The following is a 22,057-nucleotide window of genomic DNA, read 5'->3' on the forward strand; positions in this document are numbered from 1 at the left end:
ACTTTAAGCATTAAATGACTGACAAACTGACAAACGCGACCCTACTCACCCCTCTTATCCCGCCCGTGGATGAGGTTTATAAAAATGCGGCCTACCCACCTGCCCATTGCACCCATGTGACAGCCTGAAGATTGCACGGGTCCCGAAAAATCGGCGTCAGTTACTGGGTCAAGGGCCTTAAGTGGCCCGTTAATTAATGGCGGGTGCACGTCGGAGATCAGCGCACGCCTGCTCAACGAAATATCACGATGGCGCATGTTGACATTGGGACGCTCGCCCGACGTCACCACACGTCATTTTACGCGCACCAACATGAAAATTCTGGCCTTGGTGAAGATGTAGTTTCAGGCGTTAATTCTAACTGTGTGACCTGCCAATAAGACTCAGGTTTACATCATCACAGGAACTGAGGTAATACCTCATGATCTTGCTCTTCCTTGTAGACCTCACGGCTAGGAAGCCACAGTAAGATCTTTCTTTTTAACAATGTTAACATTTTCCTGACCTCAGCAGACTGTAAAAATTCTGTGTTCGCATAATGAGATTAAGAATATTATTCTGCCCGCCTATGAATTTAAATATCTTTATCAATAAAATTGAAAAAGCATCACATCTTCTGGACATCTCTCATGTAACTTTGCAAGGTGTAATTTATTGTAGCTTTCATCAGTGCACTGAAAATTTGCAAATTATGCAAAGGGCAAAAATATCAATGAATAATCCATTTGTACATGGTAAACCATTGCATTGCAAAATAACAAGTCATCTCTTGTGCAGCTTATCTAATGTCGCACTCATTTCAATTATAGCTGGTATTGTGGAAAAATGACCCGATTTGAGACAGAAAACCATCTCCTTTCTTCCAGTCAAAATGTTGGCTTGTTTCTTGTCCGAAAAAGTGAAACATTACAGGATTCATATGTATTATCAGGTAAGAAATTTACAACAAAGTATAAAATGGAGTAAAAATAAGCTATCTATCATTAAAACAGGATCCACCAGATAGAGACACTGGACTTATATCAGTGAATTAAAAGACAGTAATCTAATCAGTGAGTTTAATATAGCATCATAAGGTGTAAAATACCAAGATGGTATTGTTTGTGATAATTTTTTCTTCTGTGTGTATAGTAGCTTTTATATATCACATCTATTTTTAATGGTCCATATTTGAAGTTTATTTATCTCTGATTATTTATTCCTAATTTTGAAATATACTTACAATTTGTATATTTCAAAATTTATAAAATGTATGGTATGGTATGTGTGCTCTGCCTGAAGGCAGGCCTTTGGTTCATTATCTGCTGATGTTTTATCCTGAGCTGTCTTCCTTCGCAGTTTTTGATAATGGTGGTTAGCTATTAGCTTCTGCTCTCAGGGGCAGAGGTAGGAGGTAGGTCCAAACTCTGCCTCAGCCTGAACAAGGATCAAACCCACACTGTTGGCATCATTCTGAACCACATCCTTGCCATCTGGCCAACTAGTCTCCAACCTAAATTAAAAGCAAAATACTGTGGATGCTGGAAATCTGAAACAAAAATAAAAATAAAAATAGCTGGAAAAACTCAGCAGGTCTGACAGAAAGGAGTACAGTTAACGTTTCGAGTCCATATGACTCTCCATCAGAACTAAGGAAATATAGAAATGAGGTGAAGTATAAGCTGGTTGAGGGTGGTGGGACAGGTAGAGCTGGATAGAGGGCCAATGATAGGTGTAGGCAAAGAAGAGATTGCCAAAGATGTCATAGACAAAAGGACAAAGGGGTGTTGACAGTGGTGATATTAGCTAAGGAATGTGCTAATTGTGACATTAAGGGTAGAAAGTAGTGTTCTTTCACTGAACAATTTCATCTTAAACTCGTCTCACTTCCTCCAAATAAAAGGTGTGGCTATGGGTACCCGCATGCCTGTCTCTTTATGGGTATGTGGAACATTCCCTGTTCCAGTCCTACTCTGGCCCCCTCCCACAACTTTCTCCGGTACATCGATGCCCCTTCATGCTCTCGTCTGGACCTGGAAAAATTTATTAATTTTGCTTCCAATTTCCACCCCTCCATCATTTTCACTGGTCCATCACTGACACTTCCCTTCCATTCCTTGGTCTCTCTGTCTCAATTTCTGGTGATAGACTGTCCACTAATATTCATTACAAGCCTATCGACTCCCACAGCTACTCGACTATAGCTCCTCACACCCTGCTTCCTGTAAGGACTCCATCCCATTCTCTCAGTTCGTTCACCTCCGTCGCATCTGTTCTGATGATGCCACTTTCAAAATCAGTTCCTCTGACATGTCTTTCTTCTTCCTTAACCAAGGTTTTCCACCCACGGTGGTTGACAGGGCCCTCAACCATGTCCAGCCCATCTCCCGTGCATCCACCCTCACACCTTCCTCTCCCTCCCAGACCATGTCAGAGGAACTGTTTTTGAAAGTGGCATCATCAGAACAGATGCGACAGAGGTGAAGGAACTGAGAGAATGGGATGGAGTCCTTACAGGAAGCGGGGTGTGAGGAGCTATAGTTGAGGTAGCTGTGGGAGTCAGTAGGCTTGTAATGCATATTGGTGGACAGTCTATCACCAGAAATTGAGACAGAGAGACCAAGGAACGGAAGGGAAGTGTCAGTGATGGACCTCCCAGAACCATGATAGGGTCCCCCTTTATCTCACTTATCACCCCACTAGCCTCCGCATTCAAAGGATCATCCCCCGCCATTTCCACCAACTCCAGTATGATGCCACCACCAAACACATCTTCCATTCATCGCCCCCCCCAGCGGCATTCCGCAGGGATCATTCCTTCTGGGACGCCCTGGTCCACTCCTCCATCACCCCCTACACCTTCAGTCTGTCCGCAAGCATGACCCAGACCTCCCTGTCGCTTGCCATTTCAACACTCCATCCTGCTCTCATGCCTACATGTCCGTCCTTGGCCTGCTGCAATGTTCCAGTGAAGCTCAACGCAAACTGGAGGAACAGCACCTCATCTTCCGATTAGGAACTTTACAGCCTTCTGGACTTAACATTGAGTTCAACAACGTCAGATCATGAACTCTCTCCTCTATCCTCACCCCCTTTCTGATCCCCCTTTTCCAATAATTTATAATTTTTTAAAATAGATTTTTCTTTTTCAACCTATTTCCATTATTTTTAAATGTATTTCCATCCATTGTTTCATCTCTACCTCATAGTCTATTTTGATCCCTTCCCCCCACCCTATGCCCACTAGGGCTATCTGTCACTTGCTTATCCTGCTTTCTACCCTTAATGTAACCATTAGCACATTCCTTAGCTAATATCACCACCATCAACACCTCTTTGTCCTTTTGTCTATGACACCTTTGGCAATCTCTTCTTTACCTCCACCTATCACTGGCCCTCTATCCAGCTCTACCTGTCCCACCCCACTCAACCAGCTTATATTTCACCTCATTTCTAATTTTCCTTAGTTCTGAAGAAGAGTCATACAGACCCGTTAACTGTATTCCTCTCTGCAGATGCTGTCCGATCTGCTGAGTTTTTCCAGCTATTTTTATTTTTGTTCCAACCTAAATTGTTGTCATCAGTGGTTTTGTAAAGGGGTCTCATAAAAACATTAGTGAATCAGCAAAGGGACAAATGCCTATTTCAGGTGTGTGCCCTGAACACCTACAGAGGAGTCTTTACCAAAATGGCAGGTGGCAAACATACTGGCTGCCATGTGGACCCTTAGGTGCCTGTTTTTATGCCTGTAAAGTGGACAAAGCATGATCCAATATCTAGGCCAATAGATTGTTGGGATTTTCACCACACTTCCAATGATGTTACAATGGTTTGGAAGGAGCAGCTTCAAGAAAATTTCTGGTCAATATTGGGAAAGGAGCTTTACTTTGCATTTCAACCATTGGAGGAATTTATGTTGGCATTTAGTGGTAAATGTATGAAACTAGAGGTGATTTTAACTTTCGAATGTTCAACCACACATTTTCAAAATGGTGCAGGCCTCTTTGTTGGTGTTAGTTGGGTGGTAAGTCTGCTATTTTGATGCTATTACTGCGTCATTATTGCCAGGCAATAGAAGTGAAAATTGGCACTGGAATAAATTTATTATTCTTCATAATAAATGTAAAATTCACAGTAACCGATATAAATATGAAGTGCGGTGATTGATTATTAATAGGTTTTTTTCAGCTAGAGTTGGCGATTCGATCATTCATGTTGTGATTTTACAAAAAGAAAATGGTCGATTTCACACAACGGAACATCCAGATTTTGACACTATTCAAGAACTGGTTGAACATTATAAGCATAATGCAATCCACTGTGGTATTAAATTAAATAGGCCAAGCAAAAAGGTAAGTTCAAGAATAAAATATATTCAAATAATTTGTATAGAATCTTAAAATGCTATTCTTTACTTCTCTCAGGATTATGAAGTAATAAGAAAGTAATAGGATGTTAAATAGCTTGACCCCAGAAATTCTCAGACCATAATCCCAGTAAGATCATACCTTCCAATAATGATCCCACTGGAGTATACAGTTTATGCCCTGCTGGACATGGTCATGAGTATCCAGGCCACAGAGGAGAGGCAGTGACATAGTGGTATTGGACTAGTATTCCAGAGACCCAGGGTAATGCTCTGGGGGCCCAGGTTTGAATACTACCACAGCAGAGGGTGAAATTTGAATTCAATAAAAACCTGGAATTAAAAGTCTAATAATGACCATGAGACCATTGCTGATTGTTATAAAAACCCATTTCGTTCACTAATGTCCTTTAGGGAAGGAAATCTGTCATCTTTACCTGTTCTGGTGTACATGTGATTCCAGACCCACAGCAATGTGGTTGACTCTTAAAAAAATTGCCCTCTGAGCAAGGGCAATTAGAGATAGGCAATGAATGCTGGCCTAACCAGTGACACCCACATCCCATGAATGAACAAAAAATACAGGCCCATTTAAGTGATACCAATTTAGCAATGCTAGGGAATGAAGTCAGTGTCAAATCATATGGATTTATGCATGAAAATAAATCTGCAAATATAGTGGCAGTGTAAGATAACTGAGGAGTGCAGAGATCTAATATAATGGGATCTTTTATTTTTTACACCTAGGAAATAAATGGTTTACAAGCATTGGTTAGATAGTATCACAAATATCCAATCTAATATATGTTAGGCTGGGTATGCAGAAGTAAGAGTTAAAACGAGTCATCACTTAAAAGGAAATTACATGAATATTTGCAAAAGGAAAACACAGAAAAGGTATAGGGAAATAAGATTAGGATAGATATTTATACTTGAAGAGCCAGCACTAGCACAGGAGTAATGGGAAAAATGTACTCTTTTCCTGTACAGTGGTTACTGAAGTGCCTTGGCTTGGCATAGAGAGCATGAGGGGCTGGCCATAAAGGATGCGTAGACAGACTAGGGGCTGAGGGGCCTGGGGGGTGGGTGGAAGGGCAGAGCTTGGCTTGGGGGCATAAAGGGAAATAGAGTTGGGTGGGGGAGCATAACTTGGCATAGGGGCCAATGGGGGAACTTGACATTTAAAAGGTCCCCTCATGAACATTCAGGTTCATGACTCCTTTGAAGGGCCACAAACCGCAATTTTTTAAAAACCTGGCCCAACTCCACGAACATTGTGGAGAGTAGGAGATGCCCATCTCCACAATGGAGCCGGCCAGGTCAGGAATGTTGAATGCAGGCTTTTGACAGGAACCAGCCTGCAACCTTTAAAGATGCTCCCAAAAATTCCCACAGCCTGGGAATAGGGTTGGGAATCCCAGAATCGGCATCTGCCTGCCAGTTTTAAAGGGCTCCAAAATCAACTCGACTCAGTGAAAATCCAGGGCAAAGAGACAGCAAAGCGACATAGATAGGTTAATAGGTGAAAATTTGGCAGATGGCGTATAATGTGGGAAAATGTGAAGTTGTCCATCATTTAAATGGAAAGTGACTGCAGAAAGCTGCAATACAGAGAGGTCTGGGTGTCCTTGAGCAAAAAGTTAATGAGCAGGTACAGCAAGTAATTCGAAAGGCAAATGGAATATTATTGCAATGGGGTGGAGTATAGAAGTAAGGAAGTCTTGCTATTATAGGGCATTGGTCAGATCACACCTAGAAAAAGGTGTATCCTTTTGGCCTCTTTACTTAAGGAAGGGTATACTTTCATTGAACCAGTTCAGAGAAATTCCATTGGGCTGATTCCTGGTATGAAGGGGTTGTCTTATGAGGAAGTGATGAGCAAGTTGGATATATATTCATTGAAGTTTAGAGGAATGAGAAGTCATTTTATTGAAACATGTAATATTCTGAGGGGGCTTGACAGGATGCGAGGGGAACCTAGAACTAGGGAGCACTGTTTAAACATAAGGGGTTTCTCATTTAAAACAGATGAGGAGGAATGTCTTTTCTCAGAGGGTCGGTAATCTTTAGACTTCTCTTCCCCAGAGAGCAGTGAATATATTCAAGGTTTAGTTAGACAGATTTTTGATCTACAAGGGAGTCAAGGGTTATGGCGGTGCAGGCAGGGAAGTGGGGGTATGGCCACAATCAGATCAGCCAAGATATTTCTGATATAAATATTTCTGAAAAAGAAAGACTTGTTACTGAAACCTTTCATCTCTCACTCAACAGGACAAGTGCAAGAATACCAAATTTCCAATGATCACAACAATTTATACCACAGGAGAAAAGGGTGCTGATTGGTTAGCAAGTTGACTCTAATTGGCTGAGGTGTTGCCATAGAGAAAATAACATGGAACTAGAGGCATGTCATGGTAGATCTTAAAGTGGGTGTGATTATTTTTTCTGTATAAATTACTAGAGAGGAAATGATGCAATGTATCATGTGATTCAAACATAGGCCCAGATTTTCACCCCCAAGTTGAGTTCACCAAATCAGTAGATTTCCCAGCTCAGTGAACCCAATCTTTAAAAATGTCTGCCCACAGGTCGCATTTTCAGTTTGTTGTGGGGACAGCGGGGGTGCTGAAACAGGACCCCAGAACAAATCCACCGGTTGTCAGGTGTGGAGGCAGGCTAGGCAGACAGCTTGCCTTAATGCCCAAGCACTAGGTTTAAATGAATAGAAAATAATAATAAAACAAAAAATAATCCTCCAGCCATCACTCCTCATCCCCCCAACCCCCCACACACCCCTTATGCCCCATCCATGCCAACCTCTGCCAACCTATACCTACACCCCATAGCCCCCATTCCCCTATGCAACTTAGTGCTAACTCATGCCAACCCATGCCCCTCACCCAACATCCTTTGCCCTTAACCCCTCAATGCCAATTCAACTGGCATCCTTGGACAGTTCCTTGACAGCTTTGATAACTTTGACAGTTCCTAAATAGCTTTGACACTTTCTGGATAGCTTTGGCAGATTTGACAGCTTTGACACTACCTAGATAGCTTTGACAGCTGGACAGCTCTTTAATAGCTCCTTGACAGCTAGATAGTTCCTTGACTTCTGGACAGTTCCCTGGCAGTGCCTTGATAGCTAGACAAATTCTTGACAGCTACACATCTCTTTAATGTTTCATTGACAGCTGGACAACACTTTGATAGCTTGACAGTTCCAATGATAACGAGCACAAAAAATGCATAATCATGTTCGCTTTTAACAATCCCAAAGGGTGCAGTACCTCTCCCAAATGTGTCCTGGGAGGTTACCCTACCTCTCCAAAGGGGTACACTGGTTATCCAAACATATCTACCAAGTTCAGACCTCTTACCTGCCCTATTCTGCGCACTTCATGTTCCACACTCCAGTTCGTCCAAAACCCCACTTCAGTGGAGGCAGCTGGTGATTTAAATGGTTAACTGCCTCCACAAATCACGCTTGCGTGAACCCCGGCCTGACTCCAGTCCCACCCCTGTGAAGATGGGAAACGCTGGGTTCGGTGGCAGGACTTCGAAGTTTCGGCCATTTCTGGGATTTTTGCCACAGCGGTGAGTCTTAGTCTCAGTTTGTCCTGAGGAAGCTACGAACTCAGGCATATACACAAGTTCTCCAACTATGTAATACTGCTACCAACTTCTTAAATTCTTAATAAATGAGCCCACATGTTTTATGCTAACCAATTCCTTATGCATAATTGGTGCCTTGATGGTTACCTATAAATTAAGCACAACAAAAAGAAAAACTCAACATCCAAAGCTCCTGGGTAATTCAAAAAAAGGTGCACAACTTGAAATATTCCTTTGTTTGCAGAGAATGGGTCCCTCTGTATGAATACATATTACTTCTAGCAAGTGTAAACGAGTCATGTTATGAGTTCAATTGATCATCTTAAATTGGTTGTTAGTGTAGCTATTAGCACACCCAGGATTGTTCAGAAAGTGCTGAATCACATCTAACAGTAGATGTTTTGTTTTGAATTTTGCATATTTCTGATTTACAGCTGATTTGTTTGCGATCTTTGAAGCAGCAGCTGCATTTAAGGATTTCCCTACATAGCTTAAAATGCTCCATCCTGCACTCAAATTCACTCAGTCTAATACGATCCTTTTCCTCAACATGTTAGTTAAGAAATCCGCTAATGGGTTTTCCACTACTGTCAACCACAAGCCTACATTCACCAGTCAATATACACATTGGGTTTCATATGGCTCTATGTGCTATAAGATTGGCTTTATTAGTAATCTTGTAAATAGGGCCCTAGCTATTTGCTCACCTTGCAAACTGGATGTAGAAATAGAGCACATCAAAGCTATCCTGCCAGACAATGACTATACTGATCAGGTCATTTTTCATGGTGTATCGCGCCAACTCGTAAATGGCCAAAGGCTGCCACTTTCAGACCTGAAAAGTGTCCAGTCTACCTCAAATTATCCTGGAAAGGCAAGATATCTCAAAAATTTGAACAACAAGTTAAACAAGCTGTTTCACACTGCTACTGTGCAATAGCATGCCCCCCCCCACCCCCCCCACCACCAGTGCAAAAAGACGTTCTGCCTGCCAGACAATTGATCAATGTCATGCATGAATTTTAATCCTGGTGCAATGCCAGGTATGTAGGCCATATGTCCCAATGATTGGCTGATCAAATCAAACAGCATGCTCCTACAGTTGTTCGTAATAGGCAGAGTGCAGATCGTATTCAACCAGCCCACAATTGGAAAACCAAAAGCAAAATGTCTACTATTAGATGTGATTCCGTGATTGAGCAACACTAGCTGAATGATCCTGAGTATGTTAATAGTGACAATAACGACCAATTTAACATAATCAGTTGAACTCATATCATGGCTCATTTACACTTGCTGGAAGAGGCATACTTTCAGACGCAGGGACCATTGTCTGAAAATAAAAGGAATATGTTCAAGCCTTGTGCCTTTTTCCTATTACCCGGTGGCTTGGGGAATCTATAGTTATGCATTGCTTACTCCATGGCAACACCTTGATCAATCAGAGTCAACTTGCCAACCAATCAGCACCCTTTTCTCCAGCAGTTTAAATTGTTCTGGTCGTTTGAAATTTGACATTCTTGTATTTTTCCCTGATGAGAGCAAGGTGGAAAGCTTCGGCAACATTTCTCTTTTTTTATCAATATTCAAGTTCTGTGCGATTAGTTACCTGATCTTATTGAATGGCAGAGCAGGTCTGAGGAGCTGAATGGCCTACTCCTGCTCCTAATTTTTATGATCTTATGATCAAATTGCCTCCTTCTGTGCTGTAATTATTCAGTGATTCTATGAATATTAGCAACGTAGACCATGCTCATCTCCTTCAGGTAGATCTTAATGTGTTGTGAGATAGTGCTCATGGCTTGCATTTGATGTATAACTAGGATAAATCTAGTGTTATGCATGTAAGTAGGATGAACATGCACCTCCAGACAGCCTTCAAGTAAAAACATTAAAGAAGGGGGAGATGGAAAGAGTGTTCTTTCTATTATATGCATCTCTAAAGGTGCATGAGCAATGCCATGAAACCATAGCTAAAGCAAATAGGGTGTTGGGCTGCATTCATAGGACAATTGATTATTAAACAAGGCACACCATTTTTGTCCTTGTACAAGACCTTGGTCAGGCCTCACTTGGAATACAGTGTCCAGCTTTAGTCTCCTTACATGGTGGTCGATTTTGAGGCTTTGAGGAAGGTCATTAGACTAATTCCCAATGTGAAGCATCTTAGTTATCAAGGTGAGCTAAAAGAGTTGGGACTCTACACTTCAGAGATGCAATGACTTGGGGTTGATCTGACTGAAATTTATAAGATCATAAAAAGAATATATAATATTCTAGTTGAAGTGCAGGGAGATCCTGGGGTCACAATTTTAAGTTATAGAAGGTGAGATCTTGGTTTGATGTTAGGAGGTGGTGATCTTTGCAGAGAATAATGGATATCTGGAATGGGCTCCTGTCGCGTGTGGCTGACTCTGATTTGTTGAATTCCTTCTGGCGATAGCTAGAACTATTTCTGATTAGGGAGGATATCACCAGTTACTAAAAATAGGCACTTCATGGAATTTGGAGCCAGTGTGATCGCCAAGATCATAGGCATTCTAATTGGCAGGATGTGACTAGCAGTATCCTGCAAGGATCTGTTTTGGGCCTTCAACTATTCATTGCATTCATTAACAACTTAGATGATGAGATAGATAGTCACACGCCCAAATTTGCTAATAGAATAAATATAATTGGTATTGTAAGCAGTGTAGATGGAAGCAAAATGGATATATTAAGTGAATCGGCAAAACTGTGGAAAATGGATTTCAATATAGGCAAATATGAAGTCATCATTTTGGACCTAAAATGGATAGAACGGAAATCTCTAAGTGGTGACAATCTAGAAATTGTGGAGGTCGAAAAAGACTTTGGGGTCCAGGCACACAGATTATTAAAACGTCATGAACAGGTGCGGAAAATAATGAAGAAGGCTGATAGAACACTGGCCTTTAAATATCAAAGAATGGAATAGAAGGAGGTAGAAGTCAGGCTTCAGATATACAGTGCCTGGATTACTGTGCGCAGTTCTGGGCATTGAACCTCTGGAAGGATATATTGACCTTGGAGAGAATGCCATACATTTACTAGAATGATACCTGGAGTACAAGGATTAAGCTGCAAGAAGAGATTAAATGAACTAAGGTTATGTTAGCTGGCATTTAGAAGATAAGAGGTGATTTGAGCAAAGTTTTAAAGATATTCAACAGATAGGGTAGATTAGGAGAAACTATTTCTGCTGGCTGGGGAGTCTAAAACTTAGGGCCAAACCTTGCAGAAGTGAAATTAGAAAACACTTCTTCGTACAAAAAATGGAAGAAGTTTGGAACTCTCTTCCACAAATGGCAATGAAAGTTAGATCAATTGTTAATTATAAAACTGAGATTGATAGATTTTTGTGAATCAAAGTTGTTAAGGAATATGGAGTGAAGGCAGCTTTATGTAGTTCATAGATCAGCCATGATCTTATTTAATGAAAGGTACAGGCTTGAGGGGCTGAATTACCTTTTCCTGTTTTTTATGTTTTGAAGATTAGTTTTGATCGCCTAAGTGGATAGGAGAGGATTTTCCTTGATCTGTTTCCCCAAATTGACTTGGATTTTCATCTGTTTTTTTGCCCACCTCAAGAGATCAACTGGATTTGGATGGGTGCAGAGTATATACATTGTGATATGCAAGGTGTGGAATTGTGTGGAACAAGCTGGATAGACCAGAGGGTCTTTATCTATCCATCACTGCTTGTGTGTCCATACATCCCATTCTGACTAGTATTTACCTATATGTTGTATGTTGTTCCTAAATCAGTCATTGTTTATCACAGAAAAGGCCATCACTTCGTCACTTATCATATAACACTGTGGACAAATGGGAAAGACCAAAAGAAGAATTCACTTTAGTAAAGTGCATAGGTTCTGGTAATTATGGAGAAGTGTGGAAAGCCATCTGGAATGAGAATGTACCTGTTGCTATTAAAATGTTAAAAGAAGGTAACCATATTTTAAAAAAGAACATTTATTCTATTTGATTTAATTTATGATTAACTTAAAGTGGTCGATTTTGAGTTCAATGTGTTTAAGAACTTGTGCAAATCTTGCCAAATTGATAGTGTGCAACCAACATACAAATTTCCAGAGCTAAATCACTACCATAATTATTCACAGCTCCGAATGAAAGTTTGGATTGGTACAGAGAGGTAATCTAGTGGTGGAAATCAAAAATTTTCAGCTAGTAAATAAAGGGGAAAGATGGTCTGCCAGATTCTCTGAGACTAAGCTGGCAATGTCATTGACAGGGGACAGGACTAGAAAGGAAAGCATGTGTGGAGAGAGGATGACAGAGCAATTAAAATAGTAACAATAGGAATGTAGAGGGCTGTTAGTGCCACCTTTTCGACTTCCTCATTGTCACATCAATCCTGTAAGAAATTGAATGATTTGATAAATTGACAAGGTAAGAATCAACAGCTGTTCCTGCTCCCACTATCACTGGCATGTTAGTACAGAGCAGTATGAACTTGTAAGAGAGAGACCATTCCCACACGTTGGGTGGAATTTAATGTAGGTCACAGGGGTCTCACATGCCTGCTGGAGAGCAGACAAGAGCCCTCCGCCGGCTCATTTCGAGAAGGCCTGCCACATTAAGCGCCATTCAGGCACTGAACTGGGCAGGGGTGGGTCGCCCCCATGACTTAATGTGCTCCCAGGAATGGCCATGGCAGTGTGGCAGCTGGCTATCCAACCTGTGGACGAGCCCACTGCCTTGACCATTAAATTTCACCCATACTGTGGCGCCTGCCTTTCACATGGGGACATGTGTGTTCTTGGTCTCAGTGGAATGGCTGACAAGCTATAAGTGCATAAAGGATGTCAGTGAATTTTGTCACAATATTCATCTTAATCCCTTAGGAAAAGCATCCACAATACTAGAGGAAAACAATGTCTGCAGGAGTTAGGAAGTGTGGAGGATGGTAGGGGGGGTTGTGGTTATTAAACTCTTGCCCTTCCCTCCCATGAGGAGAAACATAAGAAATAAGAGCAGGAGTAGGATAATTGGCCCCTCAAGCTTGCTCCACCATTCAATAAGATCATGGCTGCTCTGGTGTGGCTTTAACTCCACTTTCCTGCCTGTCCCCATCACCCTTGACTCCCTTGCCAATCCAAAATCTGTCTAACTCAGCCTTGAGTATATTCAATGACCAAGCCTCCACTGCTCTCTGGGAGGGAGAATTCCAAACGTTAATGACCCTCTGAGAGAAAAAAAATCTCTCCTCATCTCTGTCTTAAACAGGAGACCCCTTATTTTGAAACTGTGCCTCTCCTAGTTCTAGATTCCCCCATGAGGGGATACATCCTCGCATCATCTAACCTGTCAAGGCCCCTCAGAATCTTATACATTTCAATAAGATTGCCTCTCATTCTTCTAAAATCCACTGAGTATTGGCCCAATCTGCTCAACTTTTCCTCTTAAGTCCCCCTTCATCCCAAGAATCTGCCTAGCGAATCTTCTCTGAACTGCCTCCAATGCAACTATGTCCTTCCTTAAATAAAGTGGCCAACACTGTACACAGTACTCCAGGTGCTCAAGAATGCCTTGTACCGTCGTAGCAAGACTTCCCTACTTTTATGCTCCATTCCCCTTACAATAAAGGCCAATATTCTGTTTGCCATCTTAATCACTTGCTGTATCTGCATGCTAACTTTTAGTGATTCATGTACAAGGACACACAGGTCCCTCTGTACCACAGCATTCTTCAGTCTCTCTCCATTTAAATAATACTTTGCTTTTTTTTTTCTTCCTGCCAAAGTGGAGAAACTCGCATTTTCCCATATTATACTCCATCTTCCAAATTGTTGCCTACTCACTTAACATATCAATATGCCTTTGCAGACTTTTTGTATCCTCCTCACAACTCGCTTTCCTATCTATCTTTGTATCATCAGCAAATTTGTCTACAATACACTCGGCCATTTCATCCAAGTCATTGAGGTAGATCATAAATAGTTGAGAACTGCTGCCTTATGCAACAGTGGATGGCAAGCAAGGAGATGTTGGAAATATTGCCAGCTCCAGCCTGGAAGAAGCCAGACTAATAAAAGTTTATCGCTATGATTGTCTTCACTACCAATGACAACATTGTCCTTGCCCTACTCTGAGGCTGAAGTTGTGGCTGCAGAAGGTGGCAGATTTCAATGAGGACATAGTAAATGCAGCAGATACATCTGACACAATTTTTTCTCAATTGGGTTGAGGTCAGAGAATTGCTTTTTGAACACCCTGGACAGATATGGCCTCCTGCTGAGACTCAATCTTCCCTTCCTCTCCCCTCTTTAAGCAGTTTGTCCCGCTCTGTGCCACCTCTGTTCATTCTCCCTGTCATGCTGAAGGTTAAGATTAATGCACCCTACCACATCCATATTTAGGAGAAAATATGCAGAGAAATCTTAAAGTCGGAATAAAGTCCCACAGCATGTGGCACATCACTCCATGCAAACTTAAGCAACTTCAAACATTCTAGAAACCACCAAAAGCTTCTATAATTGCAGCAAGAGCTGTAAAAACCAATCAGTAACTAACCTGAAAGTAGTTGATTAAACAGCACTGGTGGGGAGTGCTTCCTGCATGTTAAGCTGCTCAAGGTTAAGAAAGGGCATCAAATGAAGCTTTGTGGGTAGAGCTTAGGAATAAAAAGGGGCAACCACATTATTAGGTATTTATTATAGATCCCCAGATAGTCAGCGGGAAATTGAGGGGCAAATATGTGCACAATTTGTGGAGGTGTGTAAAAACAATAACAATAGGGTAATTATATTAGGTGATTTCAACTTTCCCAACATTAATTGAGATAGACAAAGTGTTAAGGGCTTGGATGAAATCGGTACAGGAGAACCTTTTAGGTCAATTTGTAGAGGGTCCAACAAGGGACAGTGTAGTGCTGGACCTAATTCTGGGGAATGAAGCTGGACAGGTGGCTGACGTGGTGGTGGGGGAGCATTTTAGTGATAGCGACCACAACATGGTACAGTTTAAGTTTGTTATGGACAAAGAAATCGACAAGTTGCAAAAAAATGTTTTGGATTGGGGGATAGTGGATTTTAGTAAAATAAGGCAGGGTCTGGCTAAGGGAGACTGGGAACAGTTAATTGTGGGGAAATCTACAGAGGAACAGTGGGGGGGTGTTCAAAAGGGAAATGGGGAGGGTACAGGTTCAACATATTTCCTCTAGGATGATTGAAAGGGGTAACAAGCCCAGAGAACCATGGATGACCAGAGATATTCAGGTTACGATGAGAAGGAAAAGAGAGGCTTTTAGCAGATACAAGGGAAGCCAATCAGCAGAGGTATTAATGGAATACAGACAGGGCAGGGTGGAGCTTAAGAAAGCAATTAGGAGAGCAAAGGCAGAATATGAGAAAGCTCTGGCTAGTAAAAGTAGGGAAAATCCCAAGATATTCTATAAGTATATCAATGAGAAGAGGATAACCAGGAAAAGAGTAGGGCCCATAAAGGGACCAAGGGGGCAATCTATGAGTGGAGCCAGAGGACATCACGAGAGTGTTGAATGAATACTTCACGTCCGTCTTCACCCAAGAGAAAGAGGATGAAGGTATCGAACTCGGGGAGAGAGACTGCGAGGTTCTTAAGCAAATTGATATAGAGAGTGATAAGGTATTGGAGGTGTTGGCAGGCTTAAAAGTGGACAAATCTCCAGGTCTGGATGGTTTGTGCCCCAAACTGCTGAGGGAGGCAAGGGAGGAGGTCCCAGGGGCTCTGACCCAAATTTTTTATTCCCCTCTGGCCACGAGGGAGGTGCCAGAGGACTGAAGAACAGCTAATGTGGTTCCACTATTTAAGAAGGGTTGTAGAGATAAGCCAGGGAACTACAGGCCAGTGAGTTGGAGAAATTTCTGAAGGAATCAAAGGGAGGTCATGCCTAACAAATTTGATTGAATTTTTTGAGGAGGTGACCAGGTGTGTAGATGAGGGTAGTACGGTTGATGTAGTTTATATGGATTTCAGCAAAGCCTTTGACATGGTCCCACATGGGAGACTTACAAAGCAGGCAAAGGCACATGGGATACAGGGTAATTTGATAAGGTGGATTCAAAATTGGCTTTGTTGTAGGAGGCAGAGGGTGATGACAGAAGGAAGCTTTAGTAACTGGAAGCCAGTTGTGGCATACCACAGGGATCTGTGCTCGGTCCCTTATTTGTCATTTATATAAACGACATACATGACTGTGGGAGGTAGGATTTGTAAATTTGTGGATGACACAAAGATTGGCCGGGTGGTTAACAGTGAGGTTGAGTGTCTTGGGCTACAGAAAGATATAGATGGGGTGGTTAAATGTATAGATAAGTGGCAGATGGAATTTAATCCTGCAAAGTGTGAGGTGATACACTTCGGAAGGAGTAATTTGGCAAGGAAGTATTCAATGAATGGCATGGCATTAGGAAGTTCTGAGGAACAAAGGGACCCTGGCATGTGTGTCCATAGGTCTCTGAAGGCAGAGGGGCATGTTAGTGGGATGGTGAAAAAGGCATATGGGACACTTGCCTTTATCAATCGAGGCCTAGATTACATAAGTAGGGAGGTCATGTTGGAGTTGTATAGAACCTTGGTGAGGCCACAGCTGGAGTACTGTGTGCAGTTCTGGTCACCACATTATAGGAAGGATGTGATTACGCTGGAGGGGGTGCAGAGGAGATTCACCAGGATGTTGCCTGGGATGAAACATTTAAGTTATGAAGAGAGGTTGGATAGACTTGGGTTGTTTTCGTTGGAGCAAAGACTGAAGGGGCGACCTGATCGAAGTGTACAAGATTATGAAGGGCATGGACAGGGTGTATATGGAGCAGCTGTTCCCCTTAATTGAAGGGTCAGTCACAAGGGGTCATTAGTTCAAGGTGAGGGGCAGGAGGTTTAGGGGGGATGTGAGAAAAAACTTCTTTACCCAGAGGACGGTGACAGTCTGGAATGCGCTGCCTGGGGAGGGTGGTGGAGGTGGGTTGCCTCACATCCTTTAAAAAGTACCTGGATGAGCACTTGGCACATCATAACATTCAAGGCTATGGGCCAAGTGCTGGTAAATGGGATTAGGTAGGTAGGTCAGGTGTTTCTCACGTGTCGGTGCAGACTCGATGGGCCGAAGGGCCTCTTCTGCACTGTGATTCTGTGAAAGGGAGTTGGCTGGACCGTAGAGTTTTAAACTGGCTCTGCTGGTGTCAAATCAGTGTTATACACTGACTGACTTCATAATCTGCCTACGCTGCATAATTCTAGCAGACATCCACTGTGCACATGCTAATGCCATCACCAAAATAGTGTTGGCATGCTAAAAGTGTGCACACCACCGTGAACTCCATTTTGGAGGTAAAACACAATTGTAGTACTGAAGATTCCAATGCTATGGAGCCAAACTTTACAACTTATAATTTGTAAACCGCCTCTGTCAATTTCATTGCCCCTGCCGGTTTGGTACCATCTATAAATCTGACCACTTTCCTTTGGGTTACTGATTCCACATCATTGGTGTCAATTAGAAACAATCGCAATGTCAATACTAAACCCTGGGGCACTGCATTTCGAACTCCCAGCCTACCCTGATGTGTTATCACTACAGTTTGTATCCCATCACCCCCAGTGTTCATAAGTCCTGTCTGACAATAAATATACATATCAATGAAAAGGAACTACTTTATTTCCCTACTTGAGTTCTGTGCCATTCCTCATTGCTTCATATTGATGAAAGTGTAGTTAGTCAGTCATTTTTGCCCTAATTTGGTGCTCTTTCCATGAGTTGTCTCATTGAGAGAGGCAAGAATAGAGGCACATTACTGCTTCTCAAAGGGGACTTTGTACCACATCAAAAGGATGTTTCCTCTTGTGGGTGAGTCCAGAACTAGGGGACACTGTTTTAAAATTAGGGGTCGCCCTTTTAGGACAGAGATGAGGAGAAATATTTTCTCTCGGAGAGTTGTGCGACCTTGGAACTCTCTGCCTCCGAAGGTGGTGGAGGTGGGGGTCATTGAATATTTTTAAGCTAGAGATAGATAGATTAGGCAAGGGAATCAAAGGTTATTGGGGTTGCATGGGAATGTGGAAATGGAAACACAAGAGGATCAGCCGTGATCTTATTGTATGGAACAGCAGGCTCGACGGGCCAAATGGTGTGCTCCTGTTCTTATTTCTTATGTTTTTATTTTATGTTCTTATATCTGTTGGGATTCTGCTGCCAATCCCAATACCCATCCATTTTTGGCTGGGCCATGAGATGGCCCTCCCACTGTTATCAGCAGTTTTTCTTCCATGCTAACTGGGTGCTCCTGTAGTTTTCTAAGGAAGACTACTCAATTGGGTCAATGGGTCCTCACTTTGAGCAGCAGTGTTTCACCTGTATTTGCAAATGTTGTTGCTGAATCAAACTGTAATTTATGTATTTACAGATACTACAGATTCCAGCAATTTTCTGAAAGAAGCACAAATTATGAAGAACTTCCACCACCAGAATCTGATTCCACTGTACGCTGTATGCACCAAAAAAAATCCTTTCTTCATTGTCACCGAATTGATGAAACATGGAGATCTCTTGAAATATTTAAGGAGTGAGTACCTGGAATACTTTAAAGATAAACAGATTTTTAGATCATTCTGACCAGGAACTATCGTGTTCTGAGAATATATTCAAAAATTTGGGGTGGAATTGTCCCAGATTTGCAGTAAGTGTGGTAGCAGGCAGGTAAAACAATGTTTTACCTGTTGGCAGCAATGGCGGCTTTTCAAGCCCATCCAAAACCCGCCACATTAATTACAGATCCCTGGGATACACGCTGTTTCGATGGTGGGCAAGAACTAATTCACCTGCCATGCCATCACCACGCCTCTTCATCACACCAGACACCACATTTAAAGTACAGCCGCGCTCAGTGTTTCCAGCCCAGGACTGCAGCATGGAAGACATGACCCCGAAAGGCAAGAAGACTCCAGCCCTCAGGTGCCTTTTGGACACAGTGTGATGTCCTCTAACCCTGCTTTGGCTGCAGGAGGGGCAGCTACATTACCACTCCAGCTTGGTAGGCAATGGCAGTGGCGATCAGTGCCAATGCTGCACAGAAGAGGTTGGCCATCCAATGCAGTTAGACGATGAAGGATCTCAGCCGTGCAGCCCGGGTATTGCAACTATCTCATCTCTAAACTCTAAACTCTCACACTCAAGCCCATCACACATTCACTGGCACCTTATTGACTGCCAGCTCAAAGGACATCACCACCCATTCTCCATACATGCCCTCACATCTCCATCTGGCCTCATCTGCTCTGGAGACTGCCTCCTCAGCCCTCACCATCTTGAGGCCATTTGCACAGATCAACATGTGCCCCATACACACCCTGGGATACCTACCTTCCCCAGTACAGCACTCATCCTGCAGCCTCTTCCCTTGCCTGAGGCCACTTCTCCCCCTTCCCCAAGCAAGCCCTAGCCCTGCAGCAGTTGAAAAGCCACCCACATATGGCTAACCTGGTAGGTAGAGACCTGCCCGTAAGCCCCCCTAAAAGTGATGTGGTGCTGTCTGTGAAACCTGGCGCTGATGATTGCAAGTGCTGACCGAAGCAAAGTAGGCAAACAAACCTCGAAGTCCCGAGCAAATCGCAGTCTACCAGGTGCATGTTGCTTATGTGCTGTTGTGAAACACATTGGCATGTTTTCCCATCAACATGGGCGGACAATCCAGTGGGCTGGATGAGTCCGGCAGCTAACCTTATAATGATATGCTGCTGTATTACAATAAGGTTCCCGCTGTCCAATGGTGGGGAACATGGTATGCCAACGGTGAGTTGAGCAGACGATCGTAAACCGATTTTGCAACATTATGAAACTGACTTTTGGCCTTCTCACAGTATTGTCTACTCACGCCATCGAACACGCCCAATGCTGGCAGGCATGGAAATCCCAGCCTTGGTGTGGTAGGGTTAACAGTTTTATGTATCTTTTTTCAGGATCAGAAGGCTGTTTTACAATTGCACAATTAATAGACATGGCAGTTCAGATTGCTGCTGGAATGTCATACCTTGAATCCAAACATTACGTTCATCTGGATTTAGCAGCAAGAAATATTCTTATTGGGGACAATATGATTTGCAAAATTTCAGACTTTGGACTTACTAAATTGTTAAAGGTAGGCATAGAACGTATTTGTTTCTAAAAGAGTGAGGAAGAACTCGATGCTGCTTTAAGCTCATTTACTCACTATCAGCTTCCATTAATATTGTCGTGTGAATGACTTAACTCATATTTAAAACTGCATTTGAACATTATAACTCAGTACTACAATTTGTTTCAATTGGTGGTGGGTGGATTTATAGATTAGGGTTTTTTTGCTTCAATATCTGATTTAAAGTTTATCTTTCCTTAATTTATATTTGTGCTCATAAGTTAGAGAATGGAAAATTTTTCACTTCTTTGCCCCCTACCAACACCACACCCCTAAAGTGCCTCCAGTTTGATTACAACATAGCCAATGATTGACAAAGTAAAACCTGCTGTACGTTGTTGTGAAAATGTTCCTTATCTCCCACCCTCAGGAGTGCACTCTGAAAAGTGCCTGTGTGATTTTGTTCCCTTCACACACCAGCTACCATTATGATCTCTATGTTGAGAGGCTGATCCCCTTAGCTGGAGAGCCTAGAACTAGGATTCATAGTCTCAGGAAAAGGGGTTGGCCACTTAGGACTCAGGTGAGAAGAAATCCCTACTTTCAGAAGTGCTTGATGGCTGGCACGGACCCGAGGGGCCAAAGAGCCTGTTTCTGTGCTGTATAACTTTATGACTCAAGGGTTTGAAACTCTCTGCCCAAGAGGGCTGTGAAATGTTCTATCATTGAGATATTCAAGACTGAAATCAATCGATTTTTAGTCTTTAAGGAAATCAAGGGTCATTTGTTTAAGGCTGGGAAATTAATTGGGGGTAGAAATTTAGCCATAACCTTATCGAATGACAAAGCAAGCTCAAGAGGCCATAAGGCCTATTCCTGCTGCTATCTTTTTATTTTTATGTGCTCTCTGAATGACACCTGCAATTGAATTATAATGGTGTCAAACAAAGGATAGTTTCTAAGATGAAAACCCAATTTCACACTTCCATTTCAGCCCTCACATTTTGCCAAAGCATATTAGAACTTTGAGTGCACGAGGCATATAGCTTTCTAATTATTTGAAATTAATGCATTGAAGCTACATTTAATATAATGGATGTCTCACAGATGTGGTAAACATCTCCTCACTGATATGATCAAAAGTCATTTTCAGTTAATCTTATGACCTTAGGTTAAAAAAGTATGAATGTTTGATTGTAATTAACAGAAATGTATTATAGTTGCATCCTTCTCACAACAGGATGCCACTGCTGCCAAGATACCCAATTGTCTGCTTCCCATTAAGTGGACTGCTCCAGAAGTAGCAATTATGAATCACATTTCGATGAAATCAGATGTGTGGTCCTTTGGTGTTGTTCTGTTTGAGATCACGACATATGGGATGATTCCATATCCTGGTAAGTGTATTTTATTTATTTACTTATTTATTATATATATATATATATATACACATCATTTTATTGGCTGACATTTTTTACTTCATTGAAATTGAAATTTTCTGAAATTGCAGGAATGCCAAATAGAATGGTCTTATTCGAACTGCTCCAGGGCTACAGGATGCCATGTCCTATAGGCTGTCCACAGCCCATTTATGCCATTATGAGAGAATGCTGGAATGAAATTCCATCCCAAAGACCATTATTCAGCAAATTGAAACTACAACTGGAAAACTTCATCATTACCAATTTCAGTGCTCTGTATTAACCGTCTTTAAAATTACTGAATCTTCTATTTAAAATTATCAACAAAACAAAAAAGGCTTCAAAATGAATATCAGACTGAATTTTGCAGTGGAACTGACAGTGAGGCTAATGGCACTGATAATTATAGATGAAGGTCATGAGGACTCAAAACGTCAACTGTGCTCTTCTCCGCCAATGCTGCCAGACCTGCTGAGTTTTTCCAGGTATTTCTGTTTCTGTTTTTGTTTTGGATTTCCAGCATCCGCAGTTTTTTGTTTTTATAGTTG

General features: G+C 42.1%; 1 protein-coding gene across 1 annotated transcript in view; it reads left to right on the forward strand.

Annotated features, from left to right (window-relative positions):
- LOC121278819 (tyrosine-protein kinase Src42A-like) overlaps positions 1-22,030 on the forward strand; it is a 53,530-nt gene extending 31,500 nt beyond the window's left edge. The window contains exons 5-11 of the mRNA XM_041189273.1: positions 810-931; positions 4,168-4,331; positions 11,760-11,925; positions 18,382-18,540; positions 19,934-20,112; positions 21,329-21,485; positions 21,599-22,030. Of these exons, the coding sequence (XP_041045207.1) occupies positions 810-931; positions 4,168-4,331; positions 11,760-11,925; positions 18,382-18,540; positions 19,934-20,112; positions 21,329-21,485; positions 21,599-21,792 (1,141 nt within the window). The 3' untranslated portion in view covers positions 21,793-22,030. The remainder of the gene's footprint in view (positions 1-809; positions 932-4,167; positions 4,332-11,759; positions 11,926-18,381; positions 18,541-19,933; positions 20,113-21,328; positions 21,486-21,598) is intronic.
- The last annotated feature ends 27 nt before the right edge of the window (positions 22,031-22,057 follow it).

Source organism: Carcharodon carcharias, chromosome 6 (assembly GCF_017639515.1).
Source record: "Carcharodon carcharias isolate sCarCar2 chromosome 6, sCarCar2.pri, whole genome shotgun sequence".
In the NCBI taxonomy this organism is placed as follows: Eukaryota; Metazoa; Chordata; class Chondrichthyes; order Lamniformes; family Lamnidae; genus Carcharodon; species Carcharodon carcharias.